We start from the raw sequence: 19,114 nt of genomic DNA on the forward strand, positions 1-19,114 counted from the left end.
ATGTTACTGGGTCCTCTCGATCAAATCGATGAACAACGAGAGGACAGCGATACAGTGACAATGATAGATAAATAAAAGCAAGGACCTAACCCTTTTTTTTCCTTTTTTTTGGGGGGCGGGGTTGTCACACCCAGTGATACTCAGTCCTGACTCTTCGCTCAGGAATTACTCCTGGCGGCGCTTGGGGGACCATATGGGATGTGGGGGGCAAGTGGCCTGCTCACTATACTATAGCTCTGGGCCCAGACCTAACCCTTCTTATTCCCCTTTAAAGGTTAATCAAGGGGCTGGAGCAATAGCACAGCGGGTAGGGCGTTTGCCTTACACGCAGCCAACATGGCCGATCCACGTTTGATTCCCGGCATCCCATATGGTCCCCCGAGCACCGCCAGGAGTAATTCCTGAGTGCATGAGCCAGGAGTAACCCCTGAGCATCGCTGGGTGTGACCCAAAAAGCAAAAAAAAAAAAAAAGTTAATCAAGAAGATGCTATGGTAAGGAGTGGTGTGTTGTATATATTTATATGGATCAGTTTCTCTAGGGAAGTTGTTGAGCCCACTACAAAAAAAAAAAAATATATATATATATATATATATATATATATATATATGCGTGCATGGGCTGGAGCAATAGCACAGCGGTAGGGCGTTTGCCTTGCACGCAGCCAACTATGGCCGACCCGAGTTCGATTCCTCCACCCCTCTGGGAGAGCCCGGCAAGCTACCGAGGCCCGCACGGCAGAGCCTGGTAACAACAAAATCTCCAATGGAGACGTTACTGGGCCCACTTGAGCAAATCGATGAACAGCGGGAGGGCCTTTATTTTATATATGCGCATATTTGAGGGGTAATAGAACTACACCAAAAACAGGGTGGGTGGATAGAGAGCTGTCTTAAAGGGCCAAGCACATGCTTTGTGCTTTGCATGCGGGAGGCCAGTGTTAAATCCCCCACACCGCATGGTCCTTACAGCACGTCTGGGAGCAATACCCCAACACAGAGCCAGTTATCCAGCACCTCTGGGTGTATTCTCTACCACTAATGTGCCTGGCAATCTCCCCGCGACGTATTCGATATGCCAAACACAGTAACAACGGAGACGTTACTGGGCCCGCTCGAGAAAATCGATGAACAACGGGAGGACAGTGACAGTGACAATGTGCTGTGCTCTCTAATTCGGATTCTGTCTGTTTCATGCCTTATAGGGGTGAGCATTAGAGAAGTTTATAGCATCATGCCTGGCACCCAAAACTGCCCAATGAATGGTAGGTGCTATAGTAGCATCTCTGTTAATCTGGCCTATGAGCATAATGAAAATAGACAAACGGCCGCCCAAAGGAGCGATCACAACTGTACACCTCCCTTCCGAAAAAGCGCGCGTAAACTCCCGGCCGCGTTCAGCAAAGACTACATTTCCCGCCGAGCTTTGCGGCCTAGCCGGCTCGCATGCGTGACCCCGAATGGCCACTACCGCGCGGCTCTCCGCGAAGGCCCCGGATGCTGGAGCCAGCCCCGGTTAAGTGGGCGTGGCGTTCCGGCGGCGCTGAGACTCGGGGCTCTCCTATTGGTTGCTGTCCTTCCAACTGGATTGGGCGCGAGGGAAGGGGCGGGGCCCTGTGGCGAGCGGCGCTCTATTGACAGCCAATGAGAGCCCGGGCCGGACTTAGGCGGGAGGCGGGAAACCGGAGCTGTGCGAATTTGGCGCGAGCCGTCTGGGGTTTCGCTGCTGCCTGCTGCTTCTGCTGCTGCTGCTGCTGCTGCTGCTACTTCTACTTCTACTTCTGCTGCGGCTCAGTGGGCACAGGGACTTGTCTGGAGAAGTGCAAGAGACCCGAGCATTGAAGTGACGCGCCTCGTGAGTTGTAAGAGGATTGCTCCAGGAGGCTTGAGGTCTGGGGTGGCCGCAGACGAGGGTGAGGGGCAGTGGGTCCCGGTGGCGCCGGAGGAGGAGGGAAGGGAGATGAGATCTGCGGACCGAGGAGATCCGGGCCACGGGTGCAATAGGTGCGCCTCAGGGCCAGTCTGGCCTTTGGGCATGGGGCGAAGTTGCTGAATTGCTAGAGGCAGATGTTCGGGTGTGGGTTTGCAGTTGTGGGCGCCGAGAGCAGGGCCTTGGAGGGCTGGAAACGCGGGACGGTGTTGGTGCCAGATGGTGTTGAAGCTGAACACCATGAGTGCAGTGAGGGACTTCGAAGTATTACAGAAATCAAAGATAAACTTGCCGCGTCACTTAAGGGGTTGAGAACTCGGAGTGTGGGGCTGGACGCGGGGGTTAAGTACTTGCCTTGCACAGGCGAACCAGGGTTTGATTTCTAGCGCCACATATGGTACTCCCGAGCATAGCTAGGAGTGATCCCTGAGCTCAGAGCTATCATCATCCCCGGGTATGGCCTAAAAGTCCAAAATAACAAAAAACAAAGAATTCGGACTATGGAGCCAGAATGTTTGGAATTGTACCCCTGCTCTGGGGTGACTTGAGGTCCCTATATCACTCCGTTTTCTTTTTCTTTTCTGTAACTACCTCTAACACCTACCTCTAACATGGCTGGGAAACTTTAAAAGTCAGTTCTTAATATGCTGTCACAGCGTCTTACATAGAGGAAGTAAGCAGACAGAATTGGATATGGCTGTAATATGGATGTGAGCAGATGATGCCAAATATTTCTTGTAGTAATTTACTTATGAGTGTTGCTTATCAGTCTAAATTCCATTTTTTTTTTGTCTTCCTTTTCACCTAGTAACTATCTGGTTTCTTTTATTTGTTTCATTTTTACCCAGTTGTGCTGCTAGCATGCCTCGGACCAGATCCCAGTCACAGGCAACGATCACTTTTCCAAAAAAGAAACTATCTCAGACATTGGACAAAGCTAAAATCTCTAATGATGCCAAACGAGAACTGACAAATATCCAGGCTGCACCCCGTTCTCCTTGTGAAAAAATTCTACCTCTCAGCCCCAGAAAACGGCTGGGTAAGCTATCAATGATCTAAGTACAACTTTTTTGTTTGTTTGTTTGTTTTTTGGTCATTGATCCCTCTTTCCTGGATGAGACGCCCAGTGCTTTGAGCTGTTTTCTAATTTCAGTTAAAACTACTGTTCATTTTGTTTATTTTCAAGAAGATTTAAAAAGCTTCAGTGTAACCCGTGCTGAGGTCACTGTTCTGAACTAGGAATTACTATATCTGAACTGCAATTCCTGACTACTGAATGTAGATTTCTGTCATTGCAGTTATATAGAGTTTTGAAACTCGCCTCAATTGTGGTAAAATTAAGAGAAACGGCATTCTTGTTTTCAAACAGTGTTTGCTAATCTGTCCTTGCTTCAGAGCATTTGTTTTAATGGTGGGTGTTTTGGTGGTCTCTGAACACGTTTGTAGCTGCCCTGCTGGGAGAGCAGATAAAACCGGAGGTGGTCTTTGTGCATGATGCAAGAGGCAGTGCCCACAGGGAAGAACTTCTGGTCCAAGATACCAGAGGAGCTATGGTTGAAAAACTCTTGTTTTAGATCAATTTTAAGATTTCATCTCACTGAAACACCTTTGGTCTGTACTAAGGAGCTAGTGAGGCTCACTGTTGCCATCTGCTGGCCAGTTTGTGTTTCTATTTCCTGGCAGCGGTAGAAAGCACCGCCAAGGGCCTGAGGGATAGACCAGCAGTTAGTTACACGTTTGCCCTGCATGCGGCCAATTGAGATTCTATCTCCGGCATCCCGTATGGTCCCTTGAGCACCATCAGAAGTGATCCCTGATGACAGAGCCAGGAGTAACCGCTGAGCATCGCTGGGTGTAGCCCCAAAACCAAAAGAAAGAAGTGTCCCACCAGCTTCTCAAGGAAGCAGGGATCTTTGTGAGTTCTTTCACTGTCCACTATGCTTGACGGCCACATTTTGGTTTGTGATGTTTCAGGTGATGACAACCTGTGCAACACTCCACACTTGCCTCTCTGCTCTCCACCAAAGCAAGGCAAGAAAGAAAATGGTCCTCCTCGCTCACGAACCCCTAAAGGACGCAGATTGGTATTTGACAATCAGCAAACAGTGAAGTCGCCTAGCAAAACCGACCAAACCAGGCTTAGCCCAGACAAAACCTGTTCCTCTGTTCAAAAAGATCAAGAGATTACCAAAACAGAATCTGCGTGTTTGAGACTATTCCGGCAAGCAGGTGAGTTAACTTGGTGGCTGATAGTACAGCCTTGGAAACAGGGCTGCTGACCCCGGAAGAAACTCAGCCTGTCTCAGTTACTTCTTTCGCGTCTGACTGTGTTTTCATGTCTGGCTCAGGCACTTGCTATCAACAAGCCAAGTTGGTCCTGAATACAGCTGTCCCGGATCGGCTGCCGGCTAGAGAAAAGGAGATGGATGTCATCAGGAATTTCCTGAGGGAGCACATCTGTGGAAGGAAAGCTGGAAGTCTTTATCTTTCTGGTGCTCCTGGAACTGGAAAAACGGCTTGTTTAAACCGAATTTTGCAAGACCTCAAGGTACATGAGTGAATTCTAGTGTGCTTGTTCAAATAACTCTCGTTTGGTTTTTTGTTTATTTTGTTTTGGGGGCACACCTGGAGATGCTCAGGGCTTATTCCTGGTTCTGCACTCAGGAATCATTCCTGGTGATGCTTGGGGGACCATATGGAATATGCCAGGGATTGTACCTGCGCCGGCCGTGTGCCAGGCAAGTGCCTGGACACCTAATTGTTAACGGCTCAAGTTAACATGCTTAGGGGATTGACGTTTTCGGCGCTTCTTATGTCGTTATATAAATCTTTCCATATAAAAGTAGGTCTGGTTCTCTGTTCTGCTGTGAACTTCTCAAGCACTTCAATTTTCATCGAATTTGTACCCCAAACTAAATACCGATCTTGCGGGTTGTTTTTTTTTTTTTTTTTTCTAGGAGCAGCTGAAAGGCTTTAAAGCAGTCCTGCTGAATTGCATGTCCCTGAGGAGCGCCCACGCTGTGTTCCCAGCCATTGCTCAGGAGATCTGTCCGGAAGGAGCAGCCCCGCCAACTGGGAAGGACATGCTGAAGAAACTAGAAAGCTCTATGACGGCCCAGAAGGGCCCCATGATGTAAGTATGACTCTTACTGCCTTGTTGCTCTGCAAATCTGTAGGGTCTGCTCCCCACGAACGCCCATTCCCCACTGTTGAATGGATGGGCTGTGTTTATGATCTGAGAAGTGTTTCTAGAAACCTAAGCAGAAAGGCAAGCTGCACCTTCTGATTTTAATTGAGAAAAAAAATATGTCTTCAAATGAATTGCTTGGAAAGCTCATGTGTTACTTATGTTTAGGGGTGGGGGAGGCGTGGAGCATTGGAACAATCACTGGAGCTGGACAGACTCTGAACTTTAAATTGGTCTCAGCTGTAAAAATGTGACCTAGAGTCAGCCTAGCGCAAACAAGCTGGGGCGCGGAAAAGGTGCCAGGGATACTAATGACTGTCTCTGTGTGCAGCGTGTTGGTGCTGGACGAGATGGATCAGCTGGACAGCAAAGGGCAGGATGTGTTGTACACGATATTTGAATGGCCGTGGCTGAGCAATTCTCGACTGGTGTTGATCGGTTAGTGCTTAATTGTTATGTAATAATTGTTTTTTTCGGGGCCACACTGGGTGGTGCTTAGGGCTTATTCATGGCTCTGCACTCAGGGATGATTCCTGGCAAGGCTGGGGGGACCATAATTGTGGGGGGCTGGAAATGGTAGGGACATCCTACAGTGCTCTAAGCTGGTGTTGTCAAGGACCACCAAGGTTATGCCATAAGGTGCCGGGTATTGAACTCGGGGTCTTAAACAAACAAGACACGTGCTCTACCATTTGAGCCACATCCCTGGCCCTTAGAAAAGAATTGTAAAATACTTTCTTTTTGAGACCAGAGATAGAACTCAGTGTTGAGCATTTACCATGCATATATGAGGCAAGGCCCTGCGTTTGATCAGTGGTGCCACGATCTCTTTTGAATTCCTTCAGTTTATTTATTACCTATTATTTCTTTTTCTTTTTTCCCTTTTTCTTTTTTCCTTTTTGGGTTACACAAGCAATGCTCAGGGGTTACTCCTGGCTCTACACTCAGGAATCACTCCTGGCAGTGCTTGGGGGACCAGTGGGATGCCAGGGATCAAACCCTGGTTGGCCAAGTGCAAGGCAAATGCCCTACCCGCTGTTATTATCGCTCCGATCCATATTCCTTGTTTTGTGGGCCACGTTCATCTGTACTTGGGGCTGACTCTTGCCTCTGGGCTCAGGGATGGAACCAGGGTCAGCCACATGCACCTCACCTACTATTCTACCTCTCTGGCACCGAAATAGCAGTAATCTTAATGTAGAGCAAATTAATTGTGTTATGGCGGTACGGAAATGACACAATCCTCTATTTCTTCTCTTCTCAAGGAGTTGGTCTTGCTTTTATGATGACCTGGCCAATGATAATGAGTGTCACTGATTTTCTCCTCAGGAATAGCTAATACTCTGGATCTCACAGACAGAATTCTGCCAAGGCTTCAAGCTAGAGAAAAATGCAAACCACAACTACTGAACTTCCCACCATATACCAAAAATCAGATCGCCACTATATTGCAGGATCGTCTAACTCAGGTGAGTGCCCACTATGGTAGCATTGTGAGTTCTTGGCTCAGTTGTGTTGGGAACTCCAACTATAGTTTTTTTTTTTCCTTTTGGGATCACACTCAGTGATGCTCAGGGGTTACTTCTGGCTCTGCACTCAGGAATTACTCCTGGCGGTGCTTGGGGGACCATATGGGATGCCAGAGATTGAACCCAGGTCAGCCGAGTGCGAGGCAAACTCACTCCCCACTGTACTATTGCTCCGGCTCCCAATAATAGTTTTATTCTTTGTTTGTTTTATGGAAACCAAGATATTACACATGCGAAGCTTGATCTTGGTCTCTCAGCCACAGCTCCGTAGCTTCCCTTTTTTTCTCCGCTTGGTTTGGGGGCCACATGTGGTGATGGTCAGGGGTGACTCCTGGCAGTGTTCAGGGACAATATGGGATGCCAAGGTTTGAACCCGAGTTGGCTGGTGCAAGGCAAGCACCCTACCTTCTGTACTATCACTCCAGCCCCCATAAAGAGAACATTTTTACATGAGTTCTCACCCATGACTTCATCTATTGGACGCTTCTCTGTTGAAATAATAGAGTCAGGTGCTTCCTTAATGGCATTTAGGACCTGGGAGCTGGATAATACAGGGGTAGGGCACTTGCCTTGCCCACAGCTGTCCCAGGTTTGATCCCCAGCACCCTGAGCCACCTGAAGTCATCCTTGAGCACCACCGGGTATGGTCCCAAAACAAAAAATAATTAATTTTTTAAAAAGACCTGGTGGGGGCCAGAGTAATAGTACAGTGGGTAGTGTGTTTGCCTTGCATGCAGCCGACCTGGGTTTTTTGATCCTTGGCATCCCCGATGGTCCCCCAAGCACCACCAGGAGTAATTTCTGAGTGCAGAGCCAGGAGTAACCCTTGTGCATCGCTGGGTTTGACACAAAAAGCAAAAAAGAAAAAAAAAGGAGATCTGGCGGGAGGAATATTGCTCCATAGTTGGAAGCCTGCATTATGATCTGGGGGAGAAGGCAGCTGGAATAGAGAAGAGATCACTAAGATAATGATGGTTGGAGGTATCATTCAGGTTGGGAGATGTGTGCTGAAAGGTGCTGAAAGTAGATAAAGGGCCAAACGTGATAGCCTCTCAGTGTCTATATTGCAAACCATGATGCCCAAAAGTAGAGAGAGAGTATGGGGGAAATTGTAAAAAGACCTGGCAGGGTGAGAGAAAGACCCAGGACCAAAGAGACAGTACAAGGATGAGGCACTTACCTGGCACAGGGCCAACACAGATTCTACCCCCAACACTGCCAGGATTGAACCCTGAGCCAGGAGTAAGCCCTGAGCTCTGCCAGCTGTGGGCACCCTTTCAAAATAATAAGAATTAAAAATAAATTGAAATAGGACTTATGGTGTGGTGTGTGTGTGTGTGTGTGTGTGTGTGTGTGTGTGTGTGTGTTAACGATCAAGTAGACTTTTATCTTAGTTTTCCTAGTTTACATTCTAATGGTATGTTTGATTTGGGCCACACTCAGCAGTGTTCAGGGTTTACGCCCAGGGGCTTGGGGGTGCATATGCTTAACTGGGATTGAACCAGGACTGCCTATATGCAGAGCAAGTATCTTAATTCCTAAAGTGCCTGACCCACTAATGGTACTTTTCCATTCATCAATTGGCCACATTTCTTTTCTTTTTTTTTTTCTTAATTATTTTGCTGTTTGGGGGTCACACCCGGCAATACTCAGAAGTTCCTCCTGGCTTCTGCACTCAGGAATGACTCCTGGCAGTGCTCGGGGGACCATATGGGATGGCAGGGATTGAACCCAGGTCAGCTGCATGCAAGACAAATTCCCTACCCACTGTACTGTTGCTCCAGCTCCCTCTACCACATTCCTACAGCTTGCTTAAACGTGTGAAATTTGGAGCCAGAGCAATAGTACAGCAGGAAGGACATTTGACTTGCATTTGGCCAACCTGGGTTTGACCAGGAGTTGGTCCTCTGAAGACCGCCAGGAGTAATTGCTGAGTGCAAAGCCAGGAGTAACCTCTGAGCATTGCTGGGTGTGACCCCCCCCCAAAAAAGAAAAAAAGAAAAAAAAGAAAATTTCCATCTGCACATGAGCTGAGGAGGTAGCTCAGACTCTCATTGGTGGCGACCAATGGAATTGGGGCTTAAGCATGGAATTCTTTATGTCTGGGACGTAAATGACAGGAAAAAGTGTCCAACTGTTGGGTATTTCGTCTTGTCCAAAGGCATCCCGCGACCAGGTTCTGGACGATGCTGCGATTCAGTTCTGTGCCCGAAAAGTCTCTGCCGTTTCGGGCGATGTTCGCAAAGCACTCGATGTTTGCAGGTGAGTTATGGCACTGTTGGCTGCTTGTATTAAAGGAGAGAAATGCTGTTAATTGTCTCGCGTAACTTATGTGAATGTGGCTTAAGAGGCTCCATTCCGCCACTTTTTTCTGCCCAGAAAGGAGGACTTGTTTCTCAGCAGGGAGCTCTGCATTTCCACGTGTTAATGTCTGAAACATTATCAGTCCATTACCTACAGAGGGAGAAACAAATGAGATGTTGCTAGCACTCCCCGTGGTGATTATAGATTGGTTAATTACATTTGTATTAAAAAAGACTCCAGTTTACTTTTCCATTAGCTGGTCTCAAGCAGGTTTATTTATGGACCTGAACCGTCTTTGCCTTTAGACTTTTTTTCCCTCCTTCCTTTGCTTTTGTGAGCACCCCTTCCACCAGTTGGTGGTCCCCCACAGTTGTACTCCAGACCTCTCTCCCTTCCCTTCCCCTGCCCCTCCTGCTGGGGTAAGCCTTGTGCTGACTGATGAAATTTCTGCCTTCCCAGTAGGGCCACTGGGTCCATTAAAATGAGGCTTGCTGTGCTGGCCCGCTGGTCCCACCTCCCCTACTGCCATGCAGAAGACCCAGGTCGGGCTTATGGCTTCCTGTGGGCAAAGTACTTTGGAGCAAGCCGTGGGAGAGGAAGCTCTTCTTGTTGCTAGCTGACATAATCCTGGGTGTGAAAGTTTCCCCTACTCAGCAAACTTCTCGGGTAAACACTCCCGCCATGAGCATCATTACGCTGGCTGGTGTGTGCGGATGCGACCAGCTCACTTGGGTCATCCTACAGAACCCCTCTCCTCTCCGTGACGTTTTTCCCTCAGCCGAGATGTTAGCATTGGCTCATGTATGATGACCCACTTGGCATCTCCAAGGGGAAAGGAAGCATGTAGTTAAGTTTCTCAGAGTCTTTGGTTCATGAATTATTCCACGGCCATTAAGTCCTCTTTAGCTGAGACATAACCCAGTTTGGTTTGAGGGGTTTTAAAATGATAAGGTCTGCCTTTTTGTTGTTGCTGTTTCGTTTCGTTACCATGCCTGTTTTTGAGCTTGGTGGTTTGGCGTGTTTGATTTGGCTCAGCCTTCATTCATTGTAGAAATATTCTCTTCTAGGAGAGCTATTGAAATTGTAGAGTCGGATGTCAAAAGCCAGACTCTTCTTAAACCACTGTCGGAACGTAAGTAGTTTATCTCCTTCCTGTGTGCCTTTCTAAATTGGAAGCTTGATTTTTTTTTTCTGGGGAAAGAGGTAGAAAGAGGAAATGAAATGAACATTGTTAAATCCATTAACAACTTCTCAGTCCACACGGGACTGAGAAATTGTGTACAGCAGGTAGGGCACTTGGCCTTGCATGTGGCTGACCCAGGTTCAATCTCTAGCACCCTGTCTAGTCCCCTGAGCCCTGCCAGAAGTGATCCCTGCTCTACATTAGGGATCCCTGGGATCTGACTTAAGCCCTATCACCACAAAAACCCCGAGTACTTCTGGGAGCAACTTCTGAGCATGGAACTAGGAGTGGCCCCAAGCACCATGAGGTATGAGGTATGGCTCCAAAACAGAGAAGGGCCAGAGTGATCATACAGCACGGGACCCTTACACACAGCTGACCAAGGTCCTATCTGACACCCGCTACGGTCCCCTGGGCTTAGAGCCAGGAGTTAGCCATGAGCATTACTGGGTGTGGTCCAAGAAATCTAGACAGAATCCAGCTGAAAGATTTGAGTTCAGATTAGGCTATTTCAAGCTTTTAAGCAGAGAGAGGAGGGCAGATTACTTCCAGTACACTGTATTATTAAAATGACAAAATTAGTTTTCCTTTCTCTCAGCTTTGTTTCTTGTTAGATATAAAATGGCCATGAACTACCTATCTTGTCTGTACTAAGTAACCAGTGGGTTTTTATTTGCGTGTTTGGTTGGGGGGGGGTTGCCCATACTGGCAGAGCAACAGGCACTACTCCCAATTCTGCTCAGTTGGGTCATTTGTTTTTGTTCTGGGGCGTTGCTTAAGGGTAACTCCTGGCTGGTTCTGTGCTCAGGATCACCTCTGCTGATGCTAGAAAGACCCTATGGGACGCTGTGTACAAGGTGAGGGCCCTACCCCGGCCCACACTGAGGGTAGCGCAGACAGAACCGGCTGCATGCAAGTCAGGTGCTTTATCTCCTGTGCCATTTCTCTGGGCCCTGAATAACCAGTATTGGTGTAAAAGTAGGACAGTCTGATTCGTTTCTTCCATCATTCCTATACCGGTGGGGAGTTCATTCAAAGAGTTCTGCAGAAAATGCTTTTTCTCATCAAACTGCTGAAGGAAAAGTAATAAAAATATCACAAAGGTAGCCGAGTGCTTGGGCTGATAGGAGGTAATGTGTGTTGACGTGCAAACCACGCAAGGACCCCTCAGCAACTACTCAGGTTCTGGCCTACTCTGAAAAACAAAAAACGTGGGGCCAGAGTGATAGCATAGGGTAGGGCGTTTGCCTTGCATGCAGCTAACCTGGGTTTGGTCCCCAGCATCCCATATGGTCCCCTGAGCACTGCCAGGAGTCATTCCTGAGTGCAGAGCCATGAGTAACCCCTGAGCATTGCCGGGTGTGACCCAAAAAGCCAAGAAAAAAGTAAACAACAAAAACGCCGTCAGGTGTCATTTCTGACGGTGCTCAGGGATCCATATCTGTGCCGGGGTTCAAACCCAGGTTCACCACATGCTGTCTCTTGTTTTTTTTTTTTTTGGTTTGGTTTTGGTTGGTCAATTTTGGTTTTGGCTTTTTGGGCCACACCCGGAGGTACTCAGGGACCACTCCCAGAGAGACTAGGGGGCCTTATGGGGTGCTGGGGATTATACCTGTGTAAACTACATGCCGGGCAGGCTCTGTTCCCTGCCCTATTTCTCCAGCTCTCGGGCTATTCTTTCCTTTATAACATTTACACTTGTCAGTAGCCCCTGTTAACACCACCAGTGTGCATACACAACACTAAGTTCCTGGCAAAATCTATTCAATGAAAGGGTCAGCATATGCCTTGCTGTTATCAGAACCACTATTCAGCTAACCTGATTGCTGTCTTTGGATTCTTGTATATGTGCAGTTGACTTTTGGGGCAAGGGATAGGGATATGGGGCCACATCCGGCAGTGCCCAGGGTTACTCCTCCTGGCTCTTCACTCAGGGACCACTCCTGGCAGTGCTTGGGGGACCATATGGAATGCTGGGGATCAACCCAGATTGGCCACATACAAGGCAAGTGCTCAACCTGCTGTACTATCTCTCTGACTCCAAGGTGCTCTTGTTTTGTTTCGGGGCCACACCTGGAAATATACTCAGGGAATATTCTTGGCTCTGCACTCAGGAATCACTCCTGGCAGGCTTGGAGCACTCTATGAGATGCTGGAGATCGATCCTGGGTCGGTCGCTTGCAAGGCATGCGCCCTTCCTGCTATGCCGTGACTCAATCCCACTGGGATTGACTTTAAAGCTCATTCACCAGGTGGCCAGTTAGCTCAGTTGCTTAAAGTGTGGTGCTAATAATGCCAAGGTCACAGACTCTGAACCTGTATAGGCCAGCTGCACACCACATGGGGGCCAGAGCAATAGTACAGTGGGTAGGGATGCCAGTGTATTCCATGCCAGGGATGGAACCTGGGATGCTGTGTGCAAGGCGAGGCTGTCCCTGCTGCATTAGCACTCTGGCCCAAGGCCAGAGTTTCTTTCTCTTGCATGTAGCCAACCTTGCTTCAATTCTCAGCATCCCGTATGGTCCTCCCAAGCACCACCAGGGGTGATCCCTGAGCGCAGAGCCGGGAGTAACCCCTGAGCAATGCTGAGTGTGACCCAAGAAGCCAAAACATTTTAAAAATAATTAAATGAAAGGAGCCAGACTTGGACCAGATACAAGAGTCAAAGAGCACACATGTTTGGTAGCATGTTTGTTTTGGGAGAGCTTCACCTGGTAGTGCTGAGGGCATTGCTTCTGTTTCTACGTTGGTGGGGGGGTCACTTATGATGGTACCAGGGTCAGCTGCCTAGAAGACAAGTACCTTTACTGTTGCACTCTCTCGCTTGCCCAAGAAACACTTTTTTCCCCCCTCTGGTTTGATGTCATTCCTACCGGTGCTCAGGGATCTATATGCCATGCCCGGGATTGAACCCAGGTTCCCCGCACTTTAGTATCTCCCCAGCCTCAGGAAACAGCACCAGCGTTGAAAAGATTCCAACAGGGGCTGGAGCAATAGCACAGCAGGCAGGGCGTTTACCTTGCATGCGGCTGACCCGGGTTCAATTCCCAATATAGTGGTCCCCCGAGCACTGCCAGGAGTAATTCCTGAGTGCATGAGCCAGGAGTAACCCTTGTGCATTGCTGGGTGTGACCCAAAAAGAAAGAAAAAAAAAAAGAAAGAAAAGATTCTAACAAAAGCTCGTCCCATGAAGGCTTCCTTGGATTGTTTGAAAGGACCCCGCCTCTGCAGAGGGAGCAGAAGGAGACCTCTGCCAGCCTTTCATCTGTTGGGATTTTGTTACTTGGTTTCCAGTTTCAATCAGCTGCCAGGGTTCTCTACTGGTAATGAGAGAGAAACAAATTGTTTTAGGGCCACAGCACAGGGTCCCAGGAAGGAACTAGGAGGCCAAGATTGCTACAGAGCGAAGGCCTCCTGTCTCACGATTCAGACGGCTTCCCGAACAATGAGGCCACAGTCCCAGCCACCGTTGGCAGAACCCCACTGTCCGGCCTCTGAGACGGTGCTATCTGCCCTGCTATCCAGTGCCGCTGTCTCGAGTGTTACTCCTCTGGGGATCGGCTCGCCCAGAGGTCATGTGGGGCGGCTCCCGGGAGCACTTCTGTAGGATGCCCTTTGCTGTCCACGTTTAGCCACTTGTTTGATACCAAATATTAGGTGATCTGGCCAACTCTTTTTTTTTTTCTCCCCAGTTTTGGGGCCAGACCTGGTGATACCCAGGGGTCACCTGACTCTGGACTTGGGAGTCATTTCTGGAGGTGTTCCAGGGACATACAGGCTGCTGGGAATTGAATCTGGGTGTGCAAGGCAAGCGCTTTACCTGCTGTGCTATCTTCTGGCCCCTTGTTGGCTTTTTTTTTTTTTAGGGTCACATCCAGTGGTACTTGAGCTTCTGGCTCTGAGCTCAGAGGGCACTCCTGGTGGGGCTCAGGGAACCGTATAGGATACCAGGGATGGAACCCTGGATAGCTGTGTGCAAGATGAGGCCATCCTCATTGCACTAGCACTCCGGCCCAAGGCCAACACCTCTTTCCCTTGATGATCAGGTTCTGATCTGCTCTTGAAGGCAGGACCTCCCTGAGCACCCCTGGTTGTGGCCCTGGCGACCCCTCAAGCACTGCTGGAGTCTGAGTAGCACCCGAATCATCAGGCCTGGACAGCTGGGCCAGGTTTTGCCGGGAGTGGCTGCCCTGGGTCCTGGAATGTCACTGGGAAGGCCATGAAGTAAAGGGAAAGGGTCAGAGAGAGAGAGAGAGAAAAAATTACTGCACTTGCCTTGCAAGGGGCCAACCCCCAGTTCGGTTCCTGACACCACATAGTCCCTAGAGCATTACCGGGAGTGATACTAGAGCACAGAACCAGCAGTAATCTCTGAGCACCACTGCATATGGCCCAAAAACAGAAAGAGAGAAGAAAGAAAGGGAGAGGAAATGGGGGCTGGAGCGATAGTACAAGGGGTAGGGCGTTTGCTTGGCACGCAGCCGACCTGGGTTCAATTCCCGGCATCTCATATGGTTTCCCGAGCACCGCCAGGAGTGATTCCTGAGTGCAGTGCCAGGAGTAACCCCTGCGCATCGCTGAGTGTAACCCAAAAAGCATAAAAAAGGAAAAATAGGGAGAGGGAAGGAGAGAAAGAGGAACAGAAATTGCATCGTCTAGGACAAAATAAGCTTGCCAATCTGCCCAGAAAGAGGATAATCCTTCTTTCATCCCACATGCTGTTGGCATCTTTTGCGGACAGCACCACATCTTATCCTTTGGCTTCCAGCTACGCTGAGAACTGTGGCTTTGCCCGTCACATGGTTGTACTTGAATTGATTTTAGTATGAATGTTCCTGTATTGTGGGCCTCAGTATCTACTTTACTTCTAAAATCAAATGAGATGTCTGTCTGCTTTACAGGTCAGTCACCCTGTCAATCACCCGTCCCCAAGCGGGTTGGTCTCGCCCATATATCCCAAGTCATGTCGGGAGTGGACGGGAACAGAATGGGTGTGAGCCAAGCCGGAACCCCCGACTCCTTCCCACTTCAGCAGAAGATCCTGGTCTGCTCTTTGCTGCTCCTCACCAGGCAGTTGAAAACCCAAGAGGTCACTCTGGGGAAGGTTAGTTGGGAATCTTCAAAGGTGGAGCTGGGGTGGAGAGACGACGCTTTCCAGAGCAGGCTCCTGAAAACCTATTGGATCGGGAGTAAAAATGGATTCTAAGAGTAGGAGTAAGGGGCTGGAGCGATAGCACAGCGGGTAGGGCATTTGCCTTGCACGCGGCCGACCTGGGTTCGATTCCCAGCATCTCACGTGGTCCCCTGAGCACCACCTGAAGTAATTCCTGAGTGCAGAGCCAGGAGTAGCCCCTGAGCATCGCTAGACACTGTGACCCAAAAAGCAAACAAACAAACAAAAAAAAAGAGTAGGAGTAAATCCTGGGACCAGAGGAAAGGCTGCAGGTTTTATATCCCCCAGAAAAGAATTGGGCTATTTCATGTCATGTTTTGAAAAAAGTCTTTTTTTTTTTTTTTAACCATTATGAAGTTAGAAGGAGCTAGAGCTTGGGGGTGGGGGGTGGGGCACAGCCAGCTGTGCTCAGGGCTTACTCCTAGCTCTGAGCTCAGGGGATTGGATATGGTGTCAAGGATATAACTCCAGTTGGTTGCGTGCAGGGCAAGTGCCTTACCCACCGTAGTATCCTAGAGATAGGACCTTGAAGTGACATTTGTTTTGACATTTGTTTTCCTGATTCTTGCAGCTGCACGAGGCCTATGGTAAGGTCTGCCGCAAACAGCAGGTGACGGCTGTGGACCAGTCTGAATGTCTGTCGCTGGCAGAGCTCTTGGAAGCCAGGGGCATTTTAGGACTAAAGAAAAGCAAGGAGACACGTTTCTCAAAGGTACGACGAGGGGCCAGAGCAATAGCACACACAGCCAACCCAGGTTCAACCCCTGGCATCCCATACGGTCCCCCAAGCACCACCAGGAGTAATTCCTGAACACAGAGCCAGGAGTATTGCTGGGTATGACCTTAAAAGCAAAAAAAGGAAAAAAAAAAAGTACAATGAGCTGCTAGTTTGTACCATTGCCCTTTACCTGGCTTTGTGGCTTTGGAAGCTTTACCTTTGGCAGAAATGAAGGTTATTGGGTTTGGGGGTATAGGAGGATGCAGCTCAATGGTAGAGCATGTATCTCTGAGATGAACCCCGGGAACATGAGAAAGAAAGGTGATAACAGGGCCTCGCTTAGGTAAGCAGTTTGGAGTTGGTTCAGTCAAGTTAGAGCTCTGAAGATGGGACAACAGTGTGATTTTGGGGGGAGGCAGGAGGGCTCTCAAAAAAAAAAAGATAATTTGTTGAAGCCATTAAAAATGTAGTTTTGGGGGAGGGCACGCCCCCATGTGCTCAGGACCCTTACCTGGATGTGCTCTAGGGCCCCTAGGCGATGCTGGGATTTGAACCACGCCGTGCCACAGCTGCATCTGCCCTGGTGGCCCCAGGGCTGTGTGATTCACTGACCTTTTGTGAGAAAGCTGAACTCAGAAGTTTGAGAGCTAGCAAACTGTGGTGCTGTGACTTTGCCGTGAAAAGGTTTTTTTTTTCTCTTATATCTAGGTATCCTTGAAGATTGAAGAGAAGGAAATAGAGCATGCTCTGAAAGACAGGACTTTTATCGGAAATATCTTAGCTACTGGATTGCCTTAAATTTCTTTTAAACTAACCCCCCATCTGAAAGTATTGGCCCTCTTTTAGAGAGCTATGGAATCTTCGTTTTAGTGCTTGACACACATTCGGGTCTGGAAACAAAAATGACCTTTTTTTAAAATTGGAATTGATATGTTTACATCTATAGATTCGTCAGTATTATCAAAGGACTTTTATTGTTTTGTTTTAGGGCCATGCCTAGCAGTCCTTGGGACTTACTCTTGGCTTCTTGTTGGGGTAAGGGTTCACCTCCCCGATGGTTCTCATAAGACTGTGATGCTGAGGGTCAAACCCAGGCCTCGTGCATGTAAAGCATGCACCAAGCCCATAGAGCGCTCTCTGGCCCACAAGACATTATCTTTGTGTCTTATTAGTTTTATGCATTAAAATATTAATAAGCAGACCCTTTTATTTTAATTTTAATTTAATTTAATTTTATTTTTTTGGTTTGGGGGCCATAGCTGGCAATACTCAGTATTGATTGCTCAGGAATCACTCCTGGCAGTGGTCAGGGGCCCATATAGGATGCCAGAGATTGAACCTGGGTCAGCCTCGCATAAGGCAAACGCCTTTCATGCTGTGCTATCACTCCGGCCCCCGCAGACCCTTTTAACTAAATGTTCACTGCCACAATCACTTGGGTGTCTGTCACCTGTGAGTTTGAAAATAGGAATTCATGTTGGTGGAATGCACTAGAGAGTGACTTTCCATTTCCTCCAACATTGCTGGGTTTTTTTTTTTTTTTTTTTTTTTTTTTTTACAAATTTGGGGCAAGAGTAAGAAGACTGAGACTCAGGAAGGTAAACAAGTTCGTGGAGAGGGACGCAGAGACCCAAACCTCCAGGCTGGTGTGGACTGTGCCTCCTTGCGGATCTTCTACACTGTGATGTTTTTAGAGACTCGTGGTTTCTTGGTCACTCCCCAGGTTGTGGGGATGGCAAAGAGAAAATGACGCTGTAAATCATGAATATATTTATTTTCAAGTTGTGTTCTTTTGTCTTTTTTCCCAAAAGTGCAAGTTTTCAGAAGGATCTGTGGAAAGTCTTCCCTCAGACTGTCCCATCGTCTTAACTGCCCTTCGATAAAACCACTTGTTTCAAGGTGCCTGAGTCTGGGGCTGGGTTTTTCGTCCTCACTTCCTGTGCTTTTAAGCCAATTCGCTAAATGATTCCATGTGGCTTACTCCAGTCTGGCTTCTTGGGGGTTTTGGTTTTCAGTGGCTCCCATGGCAATTTGCGGCGTGGCCACCAGGGGGCATCATTACAACACTGCCTGGAAGTGGCTGGGTGGTACTGGGGTAGTTTTGAGGGAAAGGGATAAAAATCTATGTTTGATTCATGTGGGAGATTGCTGGGCTTTCTAGTTCAAGCAAAGACTTGGACTTCAAACCACGTGTGGTGTCTGTGAGCCAGTGGCCGAGTCTCTGCTCTTTCATGTGCTCTCTTGCCCAGGACACAGGCTTGAGTTTGGGAACTTGATACACCCTCAGGTTGATTTGTTGACCAGCATCCATTCATGCAGCCCGCTGTGCCTTGCAACGTGATCTGGGCTACCACAGGTGGTCTGAGCTAGAGACGGGCACACAATCCTGGGAACTGGACACTCCTACACTGCAGTGTGGAGCAACCTGGGGAACGAGAGTCAGCATGTCCTAGGCCAATGCGCTCCTAGCTCAGAACATTCACTCTCAGGGAGATTTGCGAGTGGGAGAACTCAGGTCCGGAACCCCAGAAGCTTGGAAAGCGTTTGGGGCAAGAAGGGTTAATGATCATAATTGCGAAGATTGTCCGAGGGCTGATGGAAAGCAGAGACGGAACGGGATTGAGAACAGATGCGAGGCTTGATTTAAATTACATTTTATTGGATGCTGCAGCCTTAAGAGACGTGACTGCTTTACAGTTTGTTTCCACACTGTGGGCAGCTGCTGTCTGTTCTGTGTCCACAGTAGGATCCTGCCCAAGAAGGAGCAGCCTGCCCGCCTCGCTGTGTTGGGGCTTGGCGCCTTCCTCCTCAGCCGGGCTTGTGTCTTGAGTCCGGGACAGGGCTTGACTCGAAGTGGACCCTTGCTGGCCTGGCGCCAAGCTCGAGTGCTCAGCATCCGAGGGGCTTGGTTGCCCAACCCCCTTTCTCTTCTTTTCTCTTGCCTTTTCCCCTGGCACTTGGAAAGAGGAGTTTCGGTGTACTGGTGTGTTCATTTCTGTTCCTTCGCTCCCCCAACTGTGGATTTCTAGGTCATTGCTGCTCTTAAGACCTCAGCAATTGGAACAGGGTTGGTTCTGTCAATGATGCGTGAA

At 48.6% G+C, this 19,114-nt stretch overlaps 1 protein-coding gene across 1 annotated transcript; it reads left to right on the forward strand.

Moving 5' to 3' along the window:
• Window positions 1–1,812: 1,812 nt before the first annotated feature.
• CDC6 (cell division cycle 6) lies at window positions 1,813–16,880 on the forward strand. Its single transcript, XM_056127910.1, has 12 exons — window positions 1,813–1,860; window positions 2,777–2,967; window positions 3,903–4,157; window positions 4,277–4,476; window positions 4,886–5,061; window positions 5,447–5,553; window positions 6,445–6,584; window positions 8,806–8,906; window positions 10,016–10,080; window positions 15,033–15,235; window positions 15,876–16,016; window positions 16,731–16,880. The coding sequence occupies exons 2-12, from the start codon at window positions 2,790–2,792 to the stop codon at window positions 16,818–16,820; spliced, it is 1,656 nt and encodes a 551-aa protein (XP_055983885.1). The 5' UTR covers window positions 1,813–1,860; window positions 2,777–2,789; the 3' UTR covers window positions 16,821–16,880.
• The last annotated feature ends 2,234 nt before the right edge of the window (window positions 16,881–19,114 follow it).

Source organism: Sorex fumeus, unplaced genomic scaffold (genome assembly GCF_029834395.1).
Source record: "Sorex fumeus unplaced genomic scaffold, SorFum_2.1 ptg000063l, whole genome shotgun sequence".
NCBI classification, from domain to species: Eukaryota; Metazoa; Chordata; class Mammalia; order Eulipotyphla; family Soricidae; genus Sorex; species Sorex fumeus.